Raw genomic sequence first — 21,673 nt, forward strand, 5'->3', positions numbered from 1 at the left:
CCATGCTGGGGCAGAGACAAGCAACAGCCGACCCCAGCACTGGACAAGTTGGGAACACAGGGAATGCTGAGGGGCAGTCTGGGCAGAATGAGTTGGACTGCAAGGGTACACACTGGGACATATTGGGAGTGGTACTGGGGGATACTAGAGAAAACTGGGGATACTGGGAACATTGTGGGGAGGACTGGGGGACACTAGAGCATACTATGCATGGCACAGGGGGGAACTGGGCAGGACTGGGAATGTACTCATGGGTATTGGGAGGTACTGAAGGGGCACAGGGGCTGTACTGGGAATAAACTGGGCTGTACTGGGAGGGACTGGAGAGGGTGAATGGGCTGTTCCCGCCTCCACCGCCTCCCATTTGCCGAGGCTCCTGCCCATCAAAACCTGCTGCCAATCAGCGCCAGTATGGGACTGTCGAAGGTGGTGCCTGGTGTCAGTGCCATATTTTCTATTTTCCATACAACTCCCGCCATGCCATGCGGCCCGATAGTGCCCCACTGGAGCTGGGACTACAACACCCGTCATGCCCCGCGCTCCACAGAGCCCACCCCGGTATCCGACCCCATCTGTTCCTTAAGTATCCCCAGACACTCCAGGATCCCTCAGTGCCCCTCAGCGCCCATTCAGGACCCCACAAAAGAGTCCCTGGATCCCCTGAGTGCTCTCAGCCCCACAGATGCCCGGTACAGCCACTTCTGGGAATTCATTTCCTCTCATCCCCCGCGGCCCCAGAGCTCCTCATAGCACAGCCCCGCACCTAAAACTCGAGCCGTGCCCCGCGCCCTAAAGAGCCCAGTTGGAGCTCCCCAAGCGCCCCCCAGGTATTCCCGAACCATTTACATTCCCCCCGAGGACCTCAAGTCGCGGCTCGGGCCCTCAAGTGTCACCCCAAGTGCCTTCCTGAACCCCCAAACGCCGCGGTCCAGCCACTTCCGGGACTACAGCTCCCATCATGCTCCGCGGCGCAGGTACAGCGCTCTTCGAGCCAGGACTTCATCTCCCGTCATGCCCCGCCATCACCAAAAGCCATTGCAGCTGCGCCTACAATTCCCGTGATGCTCCGCGGCGCGATTAAACCCTATTCTACCCGTGCCTACAACTCCCATCACCCCCCGCGCCCCAGAGAGCCCCGTTCGAGCTCCCCAAGGGCTCGACCAGACCCCGAAGGGCCCCAAATTCCCCTCCCTGACCTCCAAGGGCCGCCCTGGACCCCCAAGTGCTCCCCCGGACTCAGAAATGTCCCTCAGAATCCCTGAGTGCCCCTCCAAGTGCCCACCCGGCTCCCCTAAGTGTCGTTCATACCCTCAAGTTCTTTCTAAACTCCCTCCCGAGACCCACAACTGCCTCAAATGTGCCCCAGAAATGTCTCTCTGGACACCAAAAGGCTCTCCCATGCCCCTGTCTGAGAAAAAGATTATAAAAACCATGACAAAATGACTGGACATATTACTAATTACCATAAAGAGGAATAAATAAATAGCCAATAGATCTTCATTAGTTAAGGAAGGGGAATGTGCTACATAGAACCAAAGAACATTAATGTTCTTGGCTACTAAAAATGTATAGATTTTTTATGCAAATATAAAAACTAGGTAAGAAAAAACACTGTTAATATTATAAATGAAAATAAATATATACATAATTAAATAATCACACAAAATAATGTGTTACAGAATAAAACAAAAGAATAAATTACATTAACATTTTTGGATATTTTGGGATGTCAGTCCCAGGTGGGTTATGACAGACATGGTGAGGTAGGGGGTGAAGAGCAGGTTGTCCAAAAAGGGTCAGCCCAAAAAGGGCTCTTTCGTCTCCATGCCCAGATCTCCTAAAAAGACATACAGCATCAAGATCACTTCGGGAATGCTTCTATCACCTCTTCTCTGCAATGAAAAATAAAAACCAAACTCACATATGTGATTAAAAAACCAAAAATCATGAGGTGCACATTGACATCTTCCTCCTTAACAGAACTCCAAACTGACTCCAATCACTGCAGAAGCTCTGGAGACTTGAAGAAAATTGAAAGGAGACAAAGAGCCCCCCAGGGCTTTCTGTGTTTTAATCAGCCCCACGGTGGATTTGGGGCTGGGTCCAGGAGCCTCAGGCACTGAGAGAAGGATGAAGAAGCTGCTCAAGGAGTCAGCAGCAAAACTCCAAGTGCCTTGGAGCATGGCTGGGCCCCAGTGAGGGCAGAGAGTGCCAAAGGCTCCCCAGGGACTGCTGAGAGCAGATCCTTGAGGCCAGGAGTGCAGGGAGCCCAAGGCTCTGGGCAGGGAACTGCAATGCTGAGCAAGGCCTGGGCTGGCTGGGGGAAGCAGAAAGGCCAAGCCCTGAGCCCAGCCTGGGCCAGCAGGGCCTGTCCCTCACGGGTGGCTCGGGGCTCTCTGTGGGGCAGGGGGATGTGAGGGGCAGCAAGGACAAATGCCATCAACCTGCAGCCCCTGCCAGCCTGGCCAGGGAGGCCGAGGGAGAGCCAAAGTGCAGCCCCTGCCAGGAAAGTTCCTGCTGTGGGGCCTCCAGAGGCGCTGCCCGAGCCCAGGGCACAAAGGCCTGGGTGCCTGTGGCCCTGCCAGCCCTGCCCAGCCCTCGGCCATCTGTCCTGCAGGCTGTGCCCCCTGTGCGTGCTGCTCCTGTGCCCTGGCCGGCTGCACTTGCCCCTCTCGCTGTGCCCCAGCATTTCTCAGCCAGCGTTTCTGTGCCCTCCCTGGGCTCCCTGCACCCAGCGCTGCCGGCTCCTGGCACACAGAGCCGGCCATGGCCCAGCCTCACACTGCCACACCTCGAGCACCACAATTCCACCCTGGCAGGGACTTTGCTTTCTCCTCAGCTCCAGCCTGAACCTTCCAAGCTGCACTTTGGGGATGTTTCCTGCAATTCCCACTCCCAAGGAAAGCTGTGTCTCCTGCTGCTCACAAACAGGGAAGGGCTGGTGGGAGAAGTGCTGGTCAGAGGCTGTTTAGGGCACAGTGACCATGAAATTATTGAGTTTTTAAATATGCCATGAAAGGAGGAGGGGCATCAATAAACCTTCTACACTGGACTTTTGAGGGCAGACTTTAGCCTATTGAGGATGCAGATTTGGGGAGTACCAAATCATGTACTGATTCTTTTAAGGGAAACAGCCCTTAAAAACAAAGGGTTCCAGGAAGGATGGACACACTTCAGCAAAGAATCCTTGATGGCGCAAGAGTAGGCTGCCCCCTTTGTGCAGAAAGATGACCCAGAGGAAGAAATGACTGGCTTGGCTGGGCATGGAGCTTTTGCAGGAATTTAGGGGTTAAAAAGAGGGTGCATCACCTTTGGACATAGGGGCAGGTAAATCAAGAAATATTTAAGGATATTTTTAGGTTGTGCAGATAGAAAATTAGAGAGGTGAAAGCTCAGTTAGGACTTAATTTGGGTACTTCTGTGAAGGATAATAAAAATGTTTTTATAAGTACATTAATGGGAAAAAGAGGGCTAAGGACAACCTGCATTTCTTATTGTGGGGGATATGGGTACAAAAGATGAGGAAAAGGGTGAGGTTCTTCAGCCCTTCTTTGCCTCAGTTTTCAACAATAAGACAGGCCATCCTCAGGACAAGTGTTCTCCTGAGCTGGTAGATGGGCACAGGGAGCAGAACTGTCCCCTGGAATCCAGGAGGAAGCAGCTGGGGACCTGCTGAGCCACTCAGGTGCTCACAGGTGTCTCTGGGAGCAGATGGGTTCCATCGTAGGGGGATGAGAGAGCTGGTGGATGATCTCCCCAAGCTGCTCTCCATCATTTACCATCAGTCCTGGCTCATCAGGGAGGCCCCAGAGGAGTGCAGGTGCCAATGTGAGCCCATCCCCAAGAAGGGCTGGAAGGAGGATCTGGGGAACTCCAGGCCTGTCAGCCTGACCTGGGTGCCTGGCAAGGTTATGGAACAGATGACCTTGAGTGCCATCACAGGGCACCCACAGGATGGCTGAGGGATCAGAGCCAGCCAGCGTGGATTTCAATATCTGCACTGATGATCTGCATGAGGGGACTGAGTCCACCATCAGCAAATTTGCAGATGACACCAAGCTGGGTGTGAGTGTGGATCTGCTGGAGGGTAGGAGGGCTCTGCACAGGGCCCTGGGCAGGCTGGATCCAGGGGCCAAATCCAACAAGGTGATTGAACAAGTCCAAGTGCCGGGTCCTGCACTTTGGCCACAACAACCCCTGCAGCACTACAGGCTGGGGACAGAGTGGCTGGACAGCAGCCAGGCAGAAAGGGACCTGCAGGGCTTGCTGGACAGCAGGCTGGACATGAGGCAGCAGTGTGCCCAGGTGGGCAAGAAGGCAAATGGCTCCTGGCCTGGATCAGGAATGGTGTGGCCAGCGGGAGCAGGGCAGTGATTCTTATCCTGTTCTCAGCACAGGCTGGGCAGCACCTCCAGTGTAATATCTGGTTCTGGGCCCCCAATTTAGGAAGGACATGGAGGGGTTGGAGCATGTCGAGAGAAGGAAAACAAGGTTGGTCCGGAGTCGGGAACACAAATCCTGTGAGGAGTGGCTGATGGAGCTCAGCTTGTTTATCGTGGAGAAAAGGAGGCTCAGAGGAGACAAGGTGGTGTCAGGACACAGGTTGGAGTTGATTATGTCCATGGTCTTTTCCAGCCTTGCTGATGCTGTGATTCTCTAAATCCACCCTTGGAGCAGTTGCAGGATGAGCCCTGGGCCTCCTCTTCAGAAGCTCCAGCAGCCCAGGTGCCTAGCTTCTCCTGCCAGCCCCAAAGCCCATCCTGTCAGTCCTGCAGAGCCTCTGCAGCTCCTCCTCGTTGCCCAGAACAGGGAGCCCCACAGGCAGACACAGCAGCCCTGATGTGCCCCCCTGGCCTGGGGTGCCTCTGGCAAGGGAGCAGCACCAGGCACTGCAGGAGCCTGCAGACAATTCCTGCAGCACTTGGAGGATGATCCTGCTCCCCAAGGGACGTTCCCATGGTGCCAAGTCAGGAACTACACTGGGGAGTGGGGCCAGAGAGGAAAGGGCAAAAAGGGATGGGCTGTTTGCAGGGGAGGGGACAGGGGTGGGAAAGAGGAAGAAATTTGGATCAGGCACGACTAAAGAAAGCAAAGGTGAAGCAAAGGAAATGCTGAGGGCAGTTTGGGGATGGCTGCCAGGCAGCCCTGGCTCTGAGCAACAGCGTCTGCAGTGGGACAGGAAACTCCCAGCTGATGGGAACAAACTTTCTGGCTGACTGCAGAGGCCAGGACAAAGCTGAGTGGTTTCCCTGGTGTCCCCCAGCCCTTGCTGGCCCCAGGGGCTGATGGCATTTGTGCTCCCTGAGGTTCATGTCCCCACAGCAGCAGCATGGGGGTGCTCCTGCCTGCTCTGTGCAATGCAAACGGGGGCTCCTGAGCCAGTGCTGCCGTGGCTGTGCCTGCAAGGATGCGGCACCTGTGTGAGCTGGGGTAGAGGCCAGGGCTGCAGAGGGGGGATGTTGTTGGCAGCTCCATCAGGACGCTCTGGGACGCTGCCCTGGGCTGTGCAGCGCACTGGGGAGGGATCAGCCCCTGCTCTGCTGCTCCTTCCCGTCTCCCCCAGGGCCCTTGCAGAGCCCCAGCCATGCTGTTTGCCCCCAGCCTGCCCACGGCCAGCCTGGGGCTGCTCACCCTGGGGCTTTTCTGTGCTGAGCATTGGCCTGGCTGTGTTCTTGAGAGAGCCTGGGCAAGGAGCCTGCAGCCCCCAGGGCCTGGCCTGAGGCCTCAGCGCTGCCCCAGCAGTGCCCATGGCCTGTCCCTGCTGCAGCCCCGGCACTGCCACCCCCAGGACTGTGCCCGGCCCCGAGAGCACTCAGGCCCTGCAGCAACACCAGGGCCACCAGGGCAGCGGGGCAGGGCCACGGCAGCAGCACTGGCAGCACCAAGTGCTGCTGCTGCTGCTGGGCACAGCTGCTGGGCCAGCACTGATCTGCCCCAGCTCTGCACACAGACATTGCTGCTGCAGCTCCAGAGAAGGCAACAAAAGGGCATCTCTGGAGAAAACTCTGCTGGGAGATCCTTGAGTTCCTTTAAAGCCACTGAGTGCACAGCTCCTCATTGTCACAGTCTGTGGCCACAGGGAAGGTGGAGAGAAACAAAGTCAGAAATGGCAGAAACAATCATCTAGCTTTAGGCAGAATATTAAAAAAAAAAAAAAAAAAGACAGGGAAATCAAGGAACCAAACCAACAGAACTATCAAAAATTAATTTTGTTACAAGTGATTTGCAGAAATTGGCAATCAGTTTAATGCTTCCTAAGATGTCCAGTCATCAGTCTCCACACTGCAGCCTTGAGCTCCTGGTTCCTCAGGCTGTAGATGAGGGGATTCAGGGCTGGAGGCACCACCGAATACAGAACTGACACCAACAGATCCAGGGATGAGACGGAAATGGAGGAGGGTTTCAGGCAGGCAAATACTGCAGTTCTGAGAACTGCATTTCTCCTGCATTTTTCCTTTTCAGATTCTTTCAGTCATCTCCTGAGAGGTGCAGATTGTTCTGGGGCTTTTCAGGAACTGACTGTACTCTTGATTTAGATGGAGACTGTAGAATTGATTTCAGATGTAGCAGAATCTGAAGTGAGCCCAGAAACAAACTCCCTCTGTCACCCATTTTCATCTTCTAGATCACTTTCAAGATGTCCTTGGGGGTGTTGGAATGATGATCACACAGCTCTCCACTTCTGGCTGCAGGCTCTGGAGATTCTTTCTTTGCATTCAGTCAGGCTTGCATTCCCCAGGAGTTCTTGGTAGCCTGTCATGTTTTCTTAGGGTAGAACAGTAACAATGAAAACCTTACCAATGGCACAACTGCCCAGCCCACAAGGAAAAGAAAAGAACAAGCTGCAAAATTCTTCAAATATTTGTCCTGCTTTACTGCAAGAGTTGTGCTGCACACACAGTGTGGAAAGCTGCAGTTGGTGGCAACCTTGTGACAGAAGCTGCACCTCGTTCTCCGGGAAAGGTTCTTGGAAAAAGCAAACAGGACTGAGGAGAAGATTCTGGAAAAACTGAAAGAGCTTTTAAGAAATTAAATGAAAATTGAAACAATTCAAGACGTTTTTCTCGATTTATTTTTATGCTCCCCTTTTCCATCTTGCACTAGTTTTCCATCCCATTAATTCCAAACAGATCTCACCGCTAAGATCCACGAGTTGGCAAGTTTTAGACATTTTAAAATACCATGACCTACACACAGTTTGTCTTCCCCTGTTTTTCTTGGAAAGCAATGTTGGAGAGGTAAGTGCAGTGTTTGTGTCAGGTACAAATTCTGCATTCAGGGAACACGCTCTGAGAGTGTTTGACCCTCAGCAGGGACAATGCACAGCAGGGACCGAGGGGATTCCTGAGCCACTGTGCAGAAGTCCAGACTCTGGGTCTGGGCTGAACTCGGCAAAGTTCCCGTGTTTGGACAGGCTCAGGGGCTGTCCTCGGGGAACGTGGGGCTCGAGGCGGGGGGAGTGGGCAACGGACAAACGGACACGGGGACAAACGGCCCCGGAGCTTCAGTTGCAGCAGCGGCAGCAGCAGCGGCAGCAGCAGCAGCGACAGCGAGAGAAGAAACTTTAGATTCTCTTCTCCTCTCCCTCTCCCGCGGCCCCGTACCTCTCCCGCACTCCCTTTCCCGGTCTCCCCTCCTCTCCCCGCCTCCCTCTCCCCGTGCCCGGCCGGGCCATGCCCCCGGCCCGCCCCCGGCCCCGGGCGGGGCTGCCCCGTGCCCGCCCCCGGCCGTCCCGCCGAGGTCTGGTCCCAGCCCGGCTCTGGCCGTGCTGGCGCTGGCGCTGCTGGGCGGGGTTCAGTGCCTGGGGCTGGGGCGGCATCGCCGGCTTTTGGCTCCGCCTGGCCTGGCCCCGGCCCCGACCCCGACCCCGACCCCGACCCCGACCCCGACCCCGACCCCGACCCCGGCCCCGGCTCCTCCCGGGGCCCGAGGAGGACACACGCGGCGCGGCCGCTCCCGCCGCCTCCGCTGCGGTTTGCCCGGCCCGAGCTCCGCCGCTCGGCAGCGCGGCCCCCGGCCCCGCGGCTCCCGGGTCGCGTTGCAAAGAGCGAACGCCGGGGCATGGCCGGGCCGGGGTGGGTGAGGGGCGCTCGGGGGCCGTTGCTGGCCCCGGGCCGAGCGCTGACAGCCGCGTCCCGCCCGCAGGGAAGGCGCAGGAGTCCCTGCAGGAGCGGTACCGGCTGGGTTCCCTGCTGGGGTGCGGCGGATTCGGCAGCGTCTTCGCAGCAACGCGGCTCTCGGACGGCGCCCCGGTGAGCGGTGGGGCCGGCGGTGGGCGGAGGAGGAGGGGGCGCAGGAGGAGGAGGATGGGGCTGGGCAGGGCGGGCGTTGAGCTGAGCCCGCTGCTCCCCTTGGCTTGCAGGTGGCCATCAAAAGGGTGCCACGGAACCGCATCTGGCATTGGAGTGAGCTGGTGAGTGAGCCGGGACAGCGGGAGAAGCCGGGCCGTGCCGGGCGGGGATGAGCCGAGCCCCGGCAGGGTGGGAGCCGCCAGGACGTCTCCAGGGGGAGTGGGCGTGAGGCCAGAGCAGGGCGCAGAGCATCCCGGATTGGCTGAGGGGTTGCCCAGCCCCGGCACGGCATCGGCCCCACTGACGGCATCGTGCTCCTCCTGCAGCCCGACGGCACCAGCGCTCCCCTGGAGGTTGTGCTGCAGGACAAGGTGTCCACAGGCTTTCCCGGTGTCATCCAGCTGCTGGAGTGGCTTGAGCTGCCCAGCGACATTGTGATGGTGCTGGAGCGGCCAGAGCAGTCTCAGGACCTCCTGCATTTCATTCGGGCACGGGGCTTCCTGTCTGAGGAGGTGGCGCGGCAGCTGTTCCGCCAGGTGCTGGAGGCCGTGCGGCACTGCACCAGCTGCGGGGTCCTGCACCGCGATATCAAACCAGAGAACATCCTGGTTGACCTGGCCACCGGGCAGGCCAAATTGATTGACTTTGGCTGTGGCACCTACCTGCAAGAGACAGCCTACACTCACTTTGCAGGTGAGCCTACACAGGGCTGTGCTCCTGCTCCTGGCATCTCACGGCCCAAGATCTCACAGCCCAAGCTGGATGTGGCAGCGGGGATTCTCCCTTTTGCTGCCACTCAGGGGACTGAATCTGCAGCTGAGTTGCTTTAGAGCAGGGCTGGGTGGGGCACCATCTTCCAGCCCTGCTGGCAGCCTTTGCCCACCACTGTGCCCAGGACTGGGGCTGGGCTGGGGCAGCCAGCCTGACAAAAACAGCCGTGGGTCAGGGTAGCAGAGAGGGAGGTCAGAACCTGTGCCCCAGCTGGTTTGGTGTGCAGGCAAGAGGAAGGGCTTGGACTGCTCCACTTGCCCTGTTTGTCTTGCCTTTATAATATGTTTGGGGCAATGCAGACAGGGAGAATGAGGGCATGGTTTTTCCCCAGCACGCAGTGGGTATTTCCTTTGCATGTCATGGTCAGGCCTAGCCAGGGCTTCCACTGTCCCCTTCCCACACCAGTGGCTTCTTTTGTAATCCCAAGTTTGTACACCAGTCCCAGATGCTGGTGAGAGGACAGTGGTCACCCTGTGTGCCACTGATGCAGCCCCCGCCCGCCCAGGGATGCTGGGGCCAGGCTCTGGGAGCAGCAGCATCCCCCTGATGAACTCCATCTGTATTCCACAGGAACACCATCATACAGCCCCCCGGAATGGACCCGCTTTGGCTGGTACCATGGCGAGCCAGCTACCATCTGGTCCCTGGGCATCCTGCTGCACGAGATGGTGTGTGGGAAGATGCCTTTCAGGAGGGGCTGGAACTTCAGCTGGGGCCAGCTCTCACTGCCACAACAGCTCTCTCCAGGTGGATCCTCTTCTCTGGGCATGGGTGCAATACCAGTGCTGGGAGACAGCAGCGGGCTCGGGAGCATCCCGCTCTGGCAGCTGCTGAGGAGGTGGCACATGTCCTGCTCTCCCCCAAAACCAAGAATTGATGGGAAAGTTCAGGCCCAGCTCTGAGCGCATCCAGCATGGCCTGGGCATGGGAATAGTGGGGCAAAGCAGACAGGAGCCTTCTCCAGCTGACGGGCAGTTTCTGGTTTCTCTCCCCAGAGTGCCAAAATCTGATTGGGTGGTGTTTATCCATGCACCCCTTGGCCAGACCCTCATTAGAAGAGGTGTTCTGTCATCCTTGGATGCAGGATATTCATCTGCCATAGAAGAAGGGAGAGAGCCACAGGCACACTGTGCTGCAGGGCCCTGGTAAGTTACAGCTGCACACATGCCTTGGCAATGAGAAGCAAAGAAAGCCAGCCCGTGTCACTGCACCAGGGTCATGGGATGGGAACATGCAGCCCTTGTGCTGGAGCTGAGCTGCTCTGCCTAGCCCTGGTGGCTGCCATCCAAGCAGGTTTTGCTTGTCCTGGTTCCCTGACAGCTGGGGCCCTGGGCAGAGCCCTGACAGCCTGGTCTCACCCCAGGGAAGGAGAAGGAGCCCCCAGAGAAGCTCTACCGGGGGAGGCTGCTGCTGCAGGAGACAACGAGGATGACATGAAGGATGACATGAAGGATGACAACCTCTTCCTCAACCTGGCCACCAGCAGTTGAAGGTGATGCACTTTGATTGTGGCACCTTCTTCAAAGCCAAACTCCACAGGGAATTTGCAGATGAGTCCACACCTGGGGAAATGCTCCCAGATTTGGGCATTGCCCAGCCTGGCTGGGAAGCAAAGGTTCCTCTTTTGCTGAGGCAGATGCAGCTGATCCTTCAGTCGGCTGCCCAGCTGCTTTTGGCAGGGCTGGGGGCATGGGCTGGGGTGGGTACGAAATGGGAGTGGGCTCCTGGTCCTGCCAACAGCCCCCAGCACCCACCGTGCTCCAGGCTGGGGCTGGGGCTGGGGCAGCCAGCCCAACACAAACAAACCCCCATGGTGGGAGCAGAGGTGGGACTCCCAAATCTGTGCACAGGTGCTTTGCTGTGCAGGCAAGGAAGGGCTTGGGCAGCTCCACTGCCCTTGTTTGCTTTGGGATCACGGTTATTGTGGGGGACAGTGCAAGGGGAAGGGAGAAAACCTGGCCTTTGCTCACACATGGCTGGGTTTTTCCCTGGCTTGCAGGGCTTGGGCCTTCCTCAATCCCCTCACAGAGATATGATTTTTACCTTTGTTCTTTTTTTCCCTTTTTGTCTGTAATCTATTTTCAACAATTTGTTGTTTGTTTTTCTAGAGGAAGCATTCTGGTTGGTCCAGTCTGGATCGGGAAGTTCTTGGGAGCAGCTGCGGCGTGGATGGGCCGTGCCCTCGGACCAGGCTGAGGACATCATTTGGGACCAGCTTTTCTTCCAGCCATGGATGGCATGAGGTGGGTCCCCGTCTGCTTGGCAGGGTGGGCTCAGAGCTTTTGGGAGATGGCAGCGAGCACAGGAGCATCCTGCTCTGGGCAGCTGCTGAGCAGGTGGATGTGCCGTGGCTGGCTGCAGGCTGGGCACATGTCCTGCCCTCCTGCCCTGCTCCCAAAGGCAGCACTGATGGGCAGCTCTGGGCACAGCTCTGGGCACAGCCAGCATGGCCTGGGCACCACGGGCAGCTGGGACAAGGGGACAGGAGCCATCAGCTGACGGGCAGTTTCTGCTTTCTCTCCTTGCAGCCGGGCTCTGCGGATGCTGAGGCTGCTCTGGGCTCTGCCAGGGCTCTGCTGGAGCTCAGCACGGGGCCAGAATCAGCCAAAGAAGAAATGGTGTCACCTGCAGCACAGACTTGCTTGAGCATTTTGGCAACACAGCTCAAGTTTGCACAGTGTACACCTCCAAGGGAAAACATGACACCTCCCAAAAATTAAAATTGTTCAATACCTTCTGAAATGAAATCAATCTGGGAGGACTCCAAATGACATTTTTTCGCTTGCTCAGGCTGTAGCTCAGCCCTTCTCTGAACAGTTCTCTCCCCCACCTGCCTTTTACTTCTCAACTGCTCCCTTTTTTTCCCCCCAGTGAATTCCCAGCCCGTTGCTGTCTCCATCACTTGCTGGCCTTCCTTGTTGCCCCTGACCACAAGGAGGGCTGAGCCCCAGGTTTAGGGACTCATGCTGTCACTGGCTGAGGAGCAGCAATGTTTCAGAGGTCCAGTGGCATTTTAGTGTCATTCAGAGCCACTCTCCAGCCCTCAGCTCTCCTCACTGCTGAGTTCTCACTCTCTTTTCCTTGTCCTTGCAGCTGGATGAGCTCTGTGAATCCTATTGAGCCTCCCCACTCTTCCCAGCCAATGCACCCACCTCAGTGAGGCTGAAGCTGAAGCTTCTCTGTCTCCTCTGGCACTCCAGTCCAGTCCCCTGTGTGGGGAGCCCCAGCCCCAGAGCACAGCACACAGCAGTGCAGTCCAGGCTGGAGCAGCTGCCCTGCAGCCCTGGCTTGGTTGTTTGTGGCAGCTGAATGCTCCCTGTTTCCAGCTGTCCCTGCAGGATGGCCCCAGGGCAGAGCCCAGCTGGGCTCCCACTGCAGCCCCTGGAGCTTGGGGCAGACAGTGCTCCCAGAGCTGAGGTTCATGGGGAGCACCCGGAGCTGTGCCTCGCACTCAGTGCTGGCAAGTGTTGTGTTCTCATCTCCTGCAGCCTGAGGGGAAAACAACCTGTGCTGCCAGGCCAACACTGCCCCTCTGGGCAGGGAGAAGGCTGAATGGCTTTCCCATTCCAGAGGATCCTGCACTGAGCCTTGGCAGGGCCTGGCAGGGCTGGAGCCGGGTCTGGCCTGCTGTCCGGGACTCGCTGCCCACCAACCGCCCCCACCCACCACGCTCCATCCTCCAGAGACAGAAGGGTCTGTGTGTGCCAGGGGCTCTTGGATGTCTCTGTATCCATGGACAGAAGGGTCTGTGTGTGCCAGGGCTCTTGGATGTCTCTGTACCCATGGGTATGGGATGAACATGGACAGTGAAAGTGTCAGTACCGTTGCTTGCACACTCCTTCCTTTGTGTACAAGACACATCCATGCACACCCCCACATATTGGTATATTAATAGGATAGGGATGGATAGAGACTTCGCACAGAGCTCTAACTTTGGCATAACTCACTCTTTAGCCAGAGACCAGGGGATTTTTTCCCCAGCTCTGTGTGAGAAGGCGTCCAAGACCTGAAGGAGCAGCATTCAGAAGCAGTTTCAGGATTTCTAGGCAGGAAGTGGAGCTCACAACCATCCATATAACTTTCCATATTCATTGGGATGGGCTGCTGCTTCTCCAGGAATTTGGCCCAACGCAGACATGAGACTTGGAAAAATCCCAGCTCTCTGTGGGTTTGTGCAAAAGGGGGAGCAGCACAAACACTTTGTGCCTGCCTGGGGACACAAGGTCCAAGGAGCTTTGGTGGTAGAGGGTGACCTGGGCTGGTGGCAGGCGAAGTTCCATTCCATGACATCTCAGAGTGGCACAGGACAAAGATCCAAGTACCCTCAACCCCACTGATGAAGTCCTTGGAATGCTGCACATCCTCTAGGAAAAGCTGCTGTCAGACAATCTACTGGGATTTATAACTTTAATTTCCAACACTTTAAATCCAAATTCCCAACTGCAATATTTTTACACTCAAGACACAGTCATACACAATCCATCTTTCAATTTCCTATTGATTCAACCACAATTTAAAATAACTTAATATTGCAAACAAAACCCAGAATCTTTTAAAAAAGTGATGTTGATGTCAGTAAGATGGATCCATACCAAAGTAACTGAGTTCTCTTTTTAAAAATATCAGTTACCTCTTAATCCAAAGTTAGAGAAGATTTTCACTACACATTTTTTTTTGTTTTTATCTTTCGTATTTTTTCTTTTTTCCTTTTTTTTTAATGGAAAAATCATCCTAGAAAGGAATGTACAGCAAAAAGAGAAACATTTCTGATAAACAATGAAAATGTCGGCTCCTCCTCTGTTTACCTTTCTCTGGATACCCTGAAGAAAAAAATCTAGCAGATATGAGCAGAGGTGTGAAGTGTTTCATTTGGACTGTGCTGGAGTTCAGCACTGCTGACATCCTGATCCAGTCAAGAGCTGCAGAATTCTTTTGCACATCTTGAACTCTGTGTTTGCAGGCACAGCACCTGCAGTGCTGACGCACCAATGCACATGAATAACTCTGCTATTACGTCTCTAGAATCTGGGCTCTGCCCCAGCACGAAGTGCTGCAGCCCTTTGCTCCTGGTTCCCATGTGGAGCAGCTCCCTTCCCGCTGGCTGAGCTGCTCAGGCAGAGCCCGGCAGCTCCTGGCCCTGCAGGGCTGAGGCTTTTCCCCATTGCTGGGCACAGACTGATGGAGCAGCACTGCTGAACATGGGGGCACACAGAGGGACCAGGAGCAGCTGTCTTTGGCCACCTGAGGCTCCAAGGCCCAAACTCTGAGCAGCCAGGGCTGGAAGAGACTCGCAGGCTCCCTGGTGGCTGTGCTGCCCCACTTGTGCCTGGCCCAGCTTTGCTTGGGGCAGAGGGAGAACAAGGGGCAGCTCCCTCCCAGCCCCAGCCCAGGGACCCCTCCAGCCCCGGGGCTGGGGGCACTGTCAGCACCTGCTGCTCCAGCCACCGCTCCTGCTGGCCCTGACAGCAACACCCAAACTGGGGCTGATCCCGAGGGAGCAGCAGCAGGGCCTGGATCTGATCCCTGACTCTGGGCCAGGGCTGGACAAATGACCCCACAGCAGCAGCAGCAGCAGCACATGGAGCTGACTTTCAGCACAGCCCCTGCCACTTCCCTCCTGTGTGCAGCAGTGTCACAGCAGCCTGAGGCACCTGGGAGCCCCCAGTGCCAGCAGGGACTTGAGATGGCAGCCCTGGGCTCCTGGAGGTTGTGCAAGGAACGGAGCTGGGGACTCCCTGTCCATGGGGAGCTTCCAGATGGAAGAGGCTGCTGTGACAAGGCAGCTCCAGGGCCACAGCAAGGAGGGTCTCAACCACTGGATCTGTGCCAGTCCTACAGTCCTGGGCAGCAGCCACTGAGCCCTGGGGGAACAGAGGGCACAGCAAGAGGGACAAAACCAGGCAAGGTCAGAGACTGGAGAGAGCCAGACCTGGGACCAGGAACAGCAGCTTCACTGCACTCTTGGAGAAAGCTCTTGGCTGGTTCAAAGCGCTGAAAGGCATGAAGGGCAGAGAGGAGGCCACACCAAACAATGTTACTGTTTCCACACCCTCCCCTCCCAGTGTCCCAGACGGAATTGGATGGACTGTGCTCTTCTCTCCGAGTCGTCTTGTTCAGCATGAGCAGCTTAGCACCAGGAGCTGAAGGAGCTGCAGCCATAGGCCACAAGAGCTGAGCAAGAGGGAACTTTTGGAGCAAAGTAATGCTGCTCAAATAGACCTAGCTGAATGCAGCGGATATAATAATGGAATCACAGCATCCTTTCTGTTGGAAAAGACCTCTGAGCTCACCCAGTCGAGCTGGTCACACAGCAGTGCCAAGCCCAGCACTAAACCACGTGCCTGAAGTGCCAAGGCCTGGACAACAGCCCTGAGTGAGGCCTGAACAGCAGACCCTGAGCCAAAGGTGACTTCTGGATGAACCTTCCAACCAAAGGTTATCTTTGTATCTGTTCACTGATGAAATATGCATGGTCTTTGGGCACTGTGATAGATGTAGCCACTCCTTAGTGACACATGTTTTGATCTTTTTGTATTTGCAAGCCAGACAGGGCCATGAAATCTGACATCTGGCCTTGTCTGGGGCTGAAGGATCAAAGTCATCTCCCTTGGTTCCTCCTTGAGCCCTGGCCAAGCTTTGGGAGGAACCCAAGAGGAGGATGAAACCAGATGTTCCCACACTAGAAGTGCTGTCAGTTTGTTCATTCAGCACTGTCAGAGCTGGGCCCTCTCACAGCGAGGTTGGAGCCTCACCTGTGGCTGGAGGCACCTGCAGGAATTCCCAGTGTCCAGGAGTGGCTCTGCAGCCCTTGGCTGGGACAGCTTCCCCCAGCTGCTGTGTGGATCTGGGAGATGGTGAAGTATGAGGGTAACTGGTGCTGGATCTTTCTTAATCACTGCAGGCAATATTTGGTGCTGATGGTTGGGTGCATTGCTGAGCTGCTCCTTTTGTGATCCTTTGCTGCTTTGAGGTGCAGTAAATGACACTGATTCCTTCAGTTGGAGTCTGTGCCTTTGGTGCTGACCCTGCCCACTGGTGAAACAAAACTGGCAGAGTCTGGCCAGATCACAGCAAAATGTCTCTTGTTAAATGTAAATGTGAGGAATCGGTGCCATCAGAAATTCCCAGATGGGAAGCCCTTCCCTGGAGCTGGCTGGCTCTGGAGTGGGCTGAGGTCGGGGCACCGTGTGAGCAGTGGAGCACTTGGTTAAAAGAGGATGAACTCCTGGATGTCTTAAAATGCATCCAAAAATTGCATATGGGAAAGGAAAAGAAATTGTGGGCTTGGGCAGATGAGGATGGAATTTGTTAACAGTACATTGGAAACAGCACCAACAAAAGGAAAATTGTTGTTGGAACACTCCCACATAGAACAACAGTAGGAGATTTTAATCTTGAGCTCAGCTTCACTTGTGCAAGTGATACTAGTAATACTAATAGTAATACTAATAGTAATACTAATACTAGAAATAAATATAACACAAAAATTTATATTTATATCTGTATAATTTAAAATGGATACTGTGAAATAAGGCTGACACTCGTAATATGTCAGCTTTGGTTGCTCACTGTAACACTAAATACCCTAGAGAAAAGGACTAGCCAAGACCCAGCTGTCAGTGGTAAACTTTGGGAGATAAAGGAGGAAGGGATGAATCTGGCTATTTTTATAGGATTTGCTGATACTGTGATGGGGAATGCTTTGTCTGTTACTGTGAAAAATACACTTATTAAGTCTGCTGGGTTTTTCATATCCCAGACAATCCACAAGCTGCAGGATTGGTTGAATGGGTGTAGGGGTTATTAAAAGAGCAGTTGACAAAATGAGGAGATGGGAACCTGTCCCCATGGAGACCCCATCTCCCAGATGTGCTCCATGCCCTTAACAGTGGCCCACTGGGGAAATAGAAACCCTGTGGCTGTGCACAGCTGCACCCAATTTGCAACTACAACCAGGGGCATTGAGGCTTGGACTGCCAGGGAAATTGTTCTGGGTGTGATGGCCCCTGGCAGGGCCAGCCCAGAGGCTGCAGGGCTGGACCTTCATGCCTTGGAATTAATTAGCATAAATCAGAAGCAAATGAGAGTTATAAATACCAAAACAGTAATTCAGATTCCTCCAGGACACTTTGGTTTGATAACTGCTCACTGGAGCTTGGCCTTGGAAAGTGTTCATGTGATGGGAGGAGGAACTAATGCAGATTTATCAAGGAAAAATTAAAGGAATTGTGTTAAAAATAGTGAACAAAATTGGATTATTCAACTACAGAATAGCACTATAACTGATATTGTCAGTTTTTAAAACAATTGGAAAAAAGGACATCCACCTCAAATCACTGCTGTTAGTAAAGATAAAGGGTTTGGATGCAGCAGTCCTAATAATGGAGCCAGAGTGTAGCTCCATAGGCCAAAAGGCCCTCCTGAGGCAGCTGAAGGAACAGCTCTGGGGAAAGACAGCACTGTTTGAATCCTGAAACCTGGGCACGAACAATGGGAATGTGTCCCTGCATCCAAGTGTTCTGTGTGAGAACAAGGAAATATTACAGGAGATTGTTTTAGGCACCCTGCCAGACCAAATCTCTTTGTTTGCCTCAATGGCCCCTTTGGAAAATGCTCTGATCCACAGGGCTCCCTGTGAAGGCTGCTGTGACACTGAGGGACTTGCACAGAAATTCCATCCAGGAGCCTGGGTCCCCCTCATGGACTGGGACCCGGCCCCCTTCCAGCCAAAGGGGAAAGGGCCCCACCAAGCCTTGTTAGCCACAGACAACATGGTAAAGCTGAACAGCAAAGGACCTTGGGGGCATTATTCTGGAATTAACACAGTGCCAGCTCCATGAACGACAGAATTATTGTTCCTAACCCAAATGAGACTGAGGAAAAAGAATGAGTAACCTTGTCACTGAAGTACTGCTGATGTCTGTAAGTTGTGTCTTGAGAGTCAGCCAGAATCTTTGTTTGCCACAAACACCTTTAGAGTTTCACCAAGGATTTGTCATTAAATTCTTATGAGAATGTAAAGATCAAAGTAGCCAAAATACTCAATGTAACTAATTTCTGGAAATGTTCTCAACTGATGTTGGGAGGAATGGGGTTCCTTTGGAGGGCCCAGGGAGGAGCCCTGGATCCATCAGCAGCCCACAGTGGGAAATAGGAAATCAGACCTTTGGTACCAGGAATGGGAGCTGCTGGGTCTGTGGAGACTGCCCATAAACAGCTTCCTAAAGGATGGTTTGAGTCTTGTTTCCAGGCAATGCTGATGCCTCCCTTGAGAGTCCTTCAGCAACAATCACAAGGAAGAGTTGGGGCCAAGAGAACATTTTCCACCCAAGGAGTGCCTTTGTTCTCAGAAAACCAGATTCTGTCTCCCCCTGTGCCTCATGTGCGCTGCTCTGTCCTGTGGACATTACAGTAAAGATATAAATTGATTATTAGAAAAAATAACAAATGATCCTGTTAAAATATCCAATAGTACATCCCAGGAGCTCCAACAAACACAAATGGGGCTCTACAGAACCACACAGCCTGGGATTATCTGCTTGCTGGCCAGGGAGGAACCTGGGCTCTCATGGGACAGGAATGTTGCACTGCTATCTGATGGGTTTGAGAAACAACAGTCAGGAATCACCTTGACAGAAAAGGCAGTAGAAGAGTGGCAACAAGAAGAAAATTATTTTTGGTGGCCTTGGCTTCATGACTGCCAAATTGGAGGCTGCTGTGTAATGAATTTGTGGCAGTCACTGTCATCATTGCAGTGTGAGCACTTGGTGTGTTATGATTTCATGTTAGAGTTGTTGTGACACTGTGCTGGAAATGGAGTACTGAGACTTCTCTAAAAAGACACAGTCTCAAGAAAAAAGGGGCATTTGACAAAACAACAGAGAATAGCAACTAATTAGGGCTGTTTAAAATGGAATGCGAATTATAGCTCTGAGTAATGAACTTGAACAGCATTTAATTGAAGAACAAGAGGCAATGACTTTATGCCTAATATCTAAATCTAAACTGTGTTATAAAGGTTATAGTTCATCTGCAGGTTAAAGGACCCAATTGAAGTCCTGAGTCCTCAGCACCCGGCCCTGACTGAGGCCTGAACAGCAGGCCCTGGGCCAAAGCTGACCTCTTGATAAACCTTTCAACCAAAGGTTATATTTGTACCTGCTCATTAATGAATCATTTTTAGCAGTATGATCTCTGTATCTATTCATTGGTGAAATGTGGATTTATCTTAGTGTACTTAAAAATCAGACAAGGCCCCATCTGGCCTTGTTTGGGGCTGAATGGTCAAAGTCAGCTCCCTTGGTTCGTCCTGGGCCCCTGGCCAGGCTTTGGGAGGAACCCAAGAGGAGGATGAAACCAGATGTTCCCACACTAGAAGTGCTGTCAGTTTGTTCATTCAGCACTGTCAGAGCTGGGCCCTCTCCCAGCGGGGTTGGAGCCTCACGTGTGGCTGGAGGCACCTGCAGGAATTCCCAGTGTCCAGGAGTGGCTCTGCAGCCCTTGGCTGTGACAGCTTCCCCCAGCTGCTGTGTGGATCTGGGGGATGGTAAAGGCTGAGGGTAACAGGTGCTGCATCTTTCTTAATCTCTGCTGCAATCTTTGGTGCTGATGATTGGCTGCATTGCTGAGCTGCTCCTTTTGTAATTATTTTCTAATAATTATGTGTTTTACTTTTGTAATTTTTGCAGATTTACCTTATATAAATGACACAATTCCTTCAGTTGATGTCTGTGTCTTTGGTGCTGACCCTGCCCACTGGCAAAACTGACCCTGTGGGCTCCACAGAACCAAGGGGCCCTTGTGACGCTGCAGGGCCTTGGGTGACCTGGGGACTATGGTGACCCTGTGGTGCTTCATGGAACCAAGGGGCCATTGTGACACTGTGGGACGTCATGGAACCACATAGCCCATTCTGACACTGCGGGGACTCGTAGGGACAAGGGTCCATTATTTTCCTCTCCTTGGCACTGCCCAGTTCAGCCTTTCCCTGCCCCAGCCCAGCAGAGCAGCAGAGTCAGGTCTGGCCCTGCAGCAGGAACTGCAGGCACAGGAGGTCAGGGACAGCCACTCTGGGTCTGGAATGCTCAGCAGATGCTCAGCTCGGGCAGCTCCTGCAGCCCCAGGGCCAGCCCCGCTGCCCAGCCCAGCAGCAGAGTTGGCCCTGGGGCTCCTCAGGCAGCTCCTGCTGGCCCAGGGACAGGCCAGCCTCTTGCCAGGGCTCCTCTGCACACCCACGGGCTCCTGCTCTGCTCCTGGCCCATGCCAGCTGCCCCCAGAACCTTTGCCAGGGGAACACGTCTGTGCTGGCCCAAGCAGCCATTGCTGCAGCCCCTGCCCTGCTGCCCAGAGCCCCGAGCTGGGGCTGCTGCTCTGCAGAGCACGGGGGCTGTGCTGCCCGGGGCCCTGGGCTGCCTCTGCTGGGCTCTGCTGCTCAGCCTGGCACACAGAGGCAGCTGATGGTGCTCCCTGCACTCACCCCCTCCCACACAGGCTCTGCGGGGCATGGAGGGGGCTCAGAGGTGCCTGCCTTGTGCCAGGGCTGCCAGAGGGGCTTGGGGCTGCCCTGGATCCTCCTGGGGGAGTTCCCTGAGGGTCAGAGCAGGCAGTGCCCAGACTCCTTTCCCTGGGCCTGCTGTGTCCCTGGGCTGCAGAGCTCTCCTGGCTCACAGCAGACATTCAGTCCTTGATCTCGGGGTGACCCCAGCCTGGTCAGGCCTGTGCTCAGTGAGCTCCACTCCCTGCTGGTCCCTGGCACACACTGTCCCTGCAGGTCCCCTGTGTTCTCCTGGCAGCTCCCAAGGCCCTCCAGACAAACCTTGCCCTGCCATCAGCCCTGGCACAAGCTGCAGGGGCCCAGGAAGGTTCAGCACAGACCATTCAGCATCTGATGGGCACTGGCCATCAACAAGCAAACCTGACCCAGACCTGAGTCCCCTGAAGGCCCCAGTGAGACCCTGATCTCATCCCACTGAGCCCTGGGAGAACAAGGAACACAAGGAGCCTCTTGAGAGTCCTGAGAGTGACTCTGGAGGGGAGCAAAGCCTTCCTGCCCTGCCCTCAGGAGATGCCCTTTGCTGGTGGAGCTGCTGTGCTGGAGCCCAGCTGTGTCCCAGCAGTGCCCATGGCCTGTCCCTGTCTGAGGGCACAGCACGGACACGCAGCAGGACAGTGACCAAGCTGCCAGAGCACTCCGGCCTTGCCCCCACAGCAGGGCTGGGAAGGGGAGTGTGGAGCTGGGAGGAGCAGATGTGGGGAGAGGCAAGGCCATTGTCCCTGGCTGTGCTGCTGTGCTGGGAGCCCCTTCCCTCCATCTCTGCTCATAGGCACTGCCCCTGCAGAGCCAGAGAAGGGCTGAGGAAATGCCTTGGACACACAGCTCAGGATAGCCACTTCTTTTTATTCACATGCAAAGGAACAAGCCACCTAAAAGCCTTTGTGTTAAAAAAGAGAATATCATGTAGAAATACTCAGAGTAGTACTGCAGTATCTTATAAAAACATTATAACACCAGAAAAATAATAGGAAAAATTCCCAGTGACAAAATGGACAAATAGGAAAAAAAGGCCAAGATTGTCAAGAATTACATTCTGAAGGTTCTGGAGAAGAAAAGT

General features: G+C 54.6%; 1 protein-coding gene across 1 annotated transcript; it reads left to right on the forward strand.

The window, feature by feature from the left end:
• Positions 1-477: 477 nt before the first annotated feature.
• On the forward strand, positions 478-10,137 carry LOC135306090 (serine/threonine-protein kinase pim-1-like; the record flags this gene model as incomplete). The annotated part of the gene is made up of 7 exons (XM_064429636.1): positions 478-558; positions 859-974; positions 8,216-8,252; positions 8,363-8,413; positions 8,570-8,984; positions 9,633-9,809; positions 10,058-10,137. Coding segments are annotated over exons 1-7 (957 nt in total), but the record flags the coding sequence as incomplete, so codon positions are not given.
• Positions 10,138-21,673: the final 11,536 nt, after the last annotated feature.

This window comes from Passer domesticus, chromosome 8, assembly GCF_036417665.1.
Source record: "Passer domesticus isolate bPasDom1 chromosome 8, bPasDom1.hap1, whole genome shotgun sequence".
Taxonomy (NCBI): domain Eukaryota; kingdom Metazoa; phylum Chordata; class Aves; order Passeriformes; family Passeridae; genus Passer; species Passer domesticus.